Genomic DNA, 6,000 nt, shown 5'->3' with positions numbered 1-6,000 from the left:
TTTGCCCTCCTTAAATCTAATAAATTTAAATCTAAACATGAGTTTAATATGAAACCACATTTGAAAAGGCTGCCAGACATTTCAGCACTAGAATATTAACTACCACAGAGAGGAAAAAAATGAGGACACACACTAAATATGTATAATCAGATTACTTCAAAAAGTTCATGTGCAATGTATATTATTACAAAAACTATGCTTGGATTTCAGAATCTTTCTGCACCAAATTATTTTATTAGCCTATCTTTCTATGGACACTTTGAAGTACTCTTGTATAAAATCATAGAATCTTGAAGTCAGAATGGCTTCTAAAAGTCATTTAGATTAGTAGGCCTCAGTGTGGAATTTCATGGGTTTACAAAGGTTTTATAAAAGCAACAAAGGCAGATCACACACGGAAGTGTCAGCTTTTTAATTTGACAAATAAGGATATTTAAAAAACCACAGGGGTGGGACTGGCCTTGTGGCAAAGCAGGTTAAGCTGGCACCTGCAACATCACTGGCATCCCATATGGGAGTGCTGGTTCATGTCCTGGCTATTCCATTTCCAATCTCTGCTAATGTGCTGGGGAAGGCAGGAGATGATGACTCAAGTGCTTAGGTCCCTGCCATCCACGTGGAAGAACCAGATGGCATTTTGGGCTCCTGGTTTTGGCCTAGCCCAGCCCTGGCTGTTGTGGGTATCCGGAGAGTGAACCAGCGGATGGAAGAGCTCTGTCGCTCTCTCTGAGTCTTTCTCTGCCTTTTACTCTTTAAATCTTTTTAAAAAAATTATAAGTAATCAATCTTTAAAAAAAAAAAAACTCAGGGATAAGTGTTTGGCATGGAGGTTAAGAAGCCACTTGGGATGCCTATATCCCATAATCAGAGTGCCCAGGTTTGAGTCTGGGCCCTGCTTCTGATCCTAGCTTCCCATTGATGCATACTAGGAAGGCAGCAGGTAATAGTTCATGTATTTGGGGCCATTTTCCACTGCCTTCCCAGTCTCCTTAGCTGGGACTTGAACTAGCACATGTTCTAGCTGCACCATAACACTACCCCTATACAAGGGTATTCTACTGGGAATTACTAGTCTGCTCCATGTGCATCCTCTGTCCTCTGTCCCCCAACTGCAAATTGAGCATTTGTATTACTATACCAAAAAAAAAAAAAAAAAAAAAAAAGTAAGAAAAAAAGTTCATACCCCACCCCCTAATGGGGAACTACTGAATGTGAAGAGCCCATTAAATGTTGGATGGCTATGACAGAAAATCAGCAGAATAGTAATTATCCTTGGAACCTTTAAGATAATTAAACTTTGCTTTAAAGCAATTTTTTAGGGCAGAATCTAACAGTACAAGATTTTAAGTGGGCAACAGCATGCTTCAGGTTCACCAAAAGAGCATTACTAATGCCGCTGATTTGAAGTCAGGCACTCTGGGTTTTGGTCCTGCCTTAAAACTGCATACTAGGGGGCTGGCGCTGTGGTGCGACTGCTCCACTTCTGACCCAGCTCTCTGCCATGGCCTGGGAAGGCAGAAGGTGGCTCAAGTCCTTGGGCCACTGCTTTTGGCACAGAGTTTCAAATGCTGCTGCTTGAGATCCCTCTATCCCATACTGGATGGCCTGAATTCAACTCCCCATTCATTAAAAAAAAAAAAAAAAAAAAAGATTTGTTTTAGGGGCTGGCACTGTGGTGTAGTGGGTAAAGCCACTGCCTGCAGTGCCGGCATCCCATATGGGCACCGGTTCAAGTCTTGGCTGCTCCACTTCAGATACAGCTCTGTGCCATGGCCTGGGAAAGCAGTACAAGATGGCCCAAGTCCTCGTGCCCCTGCACCCACATGGGAAGACCCAGAGGAAGCTCCTGGCTCTCAGCTTTGGATCGGCACATCTCCGGATATTGTGGCCAATTGAGGAGTGAACCAGCGGATGGAAGACCTCTCTGTCCCTCTGCCTATCCTTCTCTTCCTCTCTGTAACTCTGGCTTCCAAATAAATAAATAAGTAAATCTCTTAAAAAATATTTTTTTAAATTTATTTGCAGGCAGAGTTACACACAGAGAGAGGAAGAGACAGAGAAAGGATTTTCCATCCACTGGTTTACTCTCCAGATGGTGGCAATGGCTAGGGATGCGCCAGACCAAAGTCAGGAGCCAGGAGCTTCTTCTGGGTCTCCCATGTGGGCGCAGGGCCCAGGCACTTGGGCTGTCTTCAGCTGCTTTCCCAGGTACATTAGCAGGGAGCTAGATCACAAGTGGAGCAACCAGGACTCAAACCCTGGGCCCCCTATACTATGTCATGTTGGCATTGCACTCCAAAGCTTTACCCTCTACATCCCAACGCCATCCCCAACCCTAATGCCCGCCCTGCCCCTGCCCAGATTCACTTCTGATCCACCTTCCTGCTAGTGTGCATCCTGGGGGGCAGCAGGTGACAGCTCAAGTACTTTGGTACCTACCACTCATGTGGGACTACCTGCTCCTGGTTTCAGTCTGATCCAGCCCTGGCTGTTGCTTGCATTTAGGGAGTGAACCAACAGGATGGAAAATCTTGATATCTGTTATTCTCCTTTCAAATAAGTTATAAATAAATAAACTTTTATATAAAAATAAAAAGTACACTTTTAGAACTCAGGGGTTTCAGTCAGATAATAGCATCAGCCATGGGCTCTCTTGTGAGCATTATCACACTCAACCTTCCCAGATCAAATTTCTTAAATCCCAAAGAGGTCAAGACCTGCCTCTGATGAATTTCTAGTTAAAAAATAAAAATAAAAACCATCTAAGACTGCAACCGTTGTCAATCTTAACTTGTAAGTTATTTCTACCCTTTTTATTTGGGGTCAGTCCAAGCCTTCAACATGACAGACTGGCTCCTTCGTTTTTTTTTTTTCCTTTTGGTGAAAGGCAACAATACCAACTTGTACTATGTGCAGTGTTTTACGCTGTTGCAAGCTTTATTTCTGTTGATTTTATTTATCACTAATACTCAGCATGAAGCAGGTATTGGGTCTTACTCTTGAAAATTAAGTGTCCGTGGGGAAACACGAAAAAAACGGCGGGGAAAGTAATTTCTACTTCTCCCTTCCCCCTCCTGTACAGAGAGGGTCTAACACTCCGCTGAGCGAATTCCAATTAGTAGGAGGATCTGGCCCGGCTCTGCTAAACCAGGAGCCTTGACCAAGTCTCCCAAACGCAGCCCTCCTGGAGTGCCTTCCTCTTCCCCTCCACCAGAGGCGACAGCCTCTTTCCCAACACAAACTGGGCTGGAAAAGGCCGGTCCCGGGGAGTAGTCTGAAGAAAAGATGAAAGGTTAACAGCCCCCTCAAACAAAGAGCAAAAGTCAGTGCTCAGCCCCAAAGGAGGCCTGAACCGTCCATCTGCCACGAAAATCGAAGGCGACGCCTCCCATGGTCTCAAGCCCCGGGCCGCGTTGCCTCACCGACACCGGGCAGTCTCGGAAGTACCTAAACCGCAACAAGAGCGGACTTGCCGACGGCCGGAAGTGGAAGTGAGCCCGAGGGCGGGGGGGGGCGGGGAGAGGGCAGGCCATGACACGCCTGCGCAGTCGGCAGGCGTCGCAGCGCTCATGCGCAGCTGGGAGGGGACGGAGTGACGCTCGCAGCGTGGGCCTAGACTCTCACGGATCCGGTTCCGCCCTCTCTCTCGCTGCCGACCCTTTGGGGCTAGCGCCTGAGATCCCTTTCCCAGAGTGCTCTGCGCTGTGAAGAAGCGGCTCCCGGGGACTGGGGGCATTTTGTGTTGGCTGAAGCCGGAGTAACAAGATGGCGGCGTCGGCGGAGTGACAGGGGTCCCTTCGGCCCGGAGCCGGCGGCACTGGTCGCAGCGGTATCGCCAGCCTAATTTCACCGCGCCTCTTTTCCAGCCAGCGACGTCGCCGCGAAAGCGAGGCAGCGGCAGCCGCCCAGAAACAAGTGGCCCAGCCTCGTAACCGCGAGAACTGCCTCACAATCGGCGGCCTGGCAGAAAGAAACCTGACTGAGCGGCGGTGATCGGGTCCCCGTTGGCCGATTCTGGGCCCTATAACGCCGGGAAAAGCCTCCGTTTCCGCTTCCTGCCGCCCTCCTCCGCAGCCTTGCCCCGTGGACGAGCCTCCGAGGCCTCCGTCGTCCCCTCTGAGGTGTCGGGGCTTTGCCCCAGCCTCCATCTTCGTTTCTCAGGATGGCGAGCAGCAGCGGCTCCAAGGCCGAATTCATTGTCGGAGGGAAATACAAACTGGTACGGAAGATCGGGTCTGGCTCCTTCGGGGACATTTATCTGGCCATCAACATCACCAACGGCGAGGTAATCTCTCGGGGTGGGGTTCGCGGTAGCGCTGCGCCTTGGCTCGCCCCCTCCTCAACCCCAAAAGTGCCCGGCCTCTTCCCCCACTCGCTCGCCCGCCCGCACGCACGCACTGGGGAGTCCGGAGGGAGCCAGTTTTCCTGGCTTAGGAGCCTCCCCCGCTCTCTTGCCCTAAAAGGAAAAGAACCCGATGGAAACGTTGAGTGAACCATTAAGTTTCCCAGCTTGTTAAAAATGTCCCCGGGTCGAACTTTTTTTTTTTTCTTTTTTCCGGAAACCATCATTTAAGATGGGAACGACAGAATCCTAGTCTTGTGGTCCCCATGTTTTTCTAAATACTTTTCATATTCTACAGGGTTCTTGGGCCCCTTAGGGCCGCTTCCTGTCTCCTGGTTCCTCCCGAATCTTTGCTCATGTCCCGAGGTTGCTTCTTTTTCTTGCCTGTGTCATTTTCCTGCACTTTAGAAGATGTGCGGGTTTCGTCACTACCCCCTGAAGAGGCCTTTGAGGCCGGTCGCCTCCCTTTGTAATTGCAGAGAGAGCTTTCTCTTGCCAGCCTTTCACTTCCTCCTCGTCGTCGCGACTTGGAGCCTTGCTAATGCCCCCTCTCCTTTCCCAAGTGACATTGACTTCACGGGGATGTTGATGCCATCGTCCCGTCTTTCCCCTGCAGGAAGTGGCAGTGAAGCTAGAGTCGCAGAAGGCCAGGCATCCCCAGTTGCTGTACGAGAGCAAACTCTATAAGATTCTTCAAGGTGGGGTTGGCATCCCCCACATACGGTAAGAACCCTTTAGCACCTCGGCGATCCGCTGAGGGAAGTCGGAAGAGGGAAGTGGGAAGAGGCAGGTAAAGGGACTAGGAAATCCGGGTCTTGGTGTTCGAGTACCTGGGGTCCCTATAGCCGGTGGTTTCCTGTGACCCGTGTCACCTCAATCACAGTAAATTTTAGTTTGCCAGCTTAGTTTAAAATGCCAGTTGCTTGCCCTCAGCTCGGTTTAGCGTCCGTCGTTCCCCCTCTGTGGGGCCTTCTGGTGTGCAGCGAGGTATGCGGTCGCCTTTGATCCCTCCGCTGAAGGGTTGGCGGCTGCTCGCGTTACGGCGGCACCTCTGATGTCCTTAGGTTTGGCCAGCGGAGTGTATTTGAAGGTGCTGAAGTGACCCAGCTCGGCCAGTTCGGGTTGCTATTGGAGCTGGCTTGGGAAATGGCTGCTCTTTTGTTGTGTTTTTGTTCCAACATGTCTTCCTCCTCCGCTTAGAAAATGGCGGAACGACATGACTCAACCCCATATTCCTGCCCTTTTCTCAGCTTGAGTTCACAAGTCATGCTTCTTTGATTCCCCTTTAGCAGCCCTGAGTGGATTAACCCCTTGAAAAGCCAAGAATAAAGCTACAGGAGGCGATGGGGTTCAAGGAATGAGATGGCATAATGACGGTGTGTGTGCTATCTGCAGCAGATGCGGCACCAAATTGTTAAAATTACACTTTGTAAAATCTTTTGTATTTCTCTTAAAGGTGCCAGTTATTGTTTCCTTCCTTGAATGTTAATCTTTGGTACATTTTAGTCTGTATTAAATTTTTATGGGTAATAGCAAAGGCAATTTGAGCTGCACCAACTATGTTGAAGTTTGCTCCACTCTAATCAGTTGTATTAAGGAAGCTTAATCACTAATCACTTAACCACGGTTTGATAAGTAATTTTGACCTGTTGAGTAGT

The 6,000-nt window shown here is 49.2% G+C and overlaps 1 protein-coding gene across 13 annotated transcripts in view; it reads left to right on the top strand.

The window, feature by feature from the left end:
- The first annotated feature begins 3,499 nt into the window (after nucleotides 1–3,499).
- CSNK1A1 (casein kinase 1 alpha 1) overlaps nucleotides 3,500–6,000 on the top strand; it is a 48,954-nt gene continuing 46,453 nt past the window's right edge. For 7 of the 13 annotated variants that reach the window (XR_516342.4, XR_007918430.2, XM_008254858.4 and 4 more), the window contains exons 1-2: nucleotides 3,500–4,285; nucleotides 4,959–5,065. Coding sequence is in view for 8 of the 13 variants with exons in the window: in XM_008254858.4 (XP_008253080.1) it covers nucleotides 4,163–4,285; nucleotides 4,959–5,065 (230 nt within the window). In the remaining 5 variants the exon portion in view is untranslated. 13 annotated transcript variants of the gene reach the window in all.

This window comes from Oryctolagus cuniculus, chromosome 6 (assembly GCF_964237555.1).
Source record: "Oryctolagus cuniculus chromosome 6, mOryCun1.1, whole genome shotgun sequence".
NCBI classification, from domain to species: domain Eukaryota; kingdom Metazoa; phylum Chordata; class Mammalia; order Lagomorpha; family Leporidae; genus Oryctolagus; species Oryctolagus cuniculus.
Note: the sequence above shows the minus strand (reverse complement) of the source record. Positions and strands in the feature narration are given on the sequence as shown.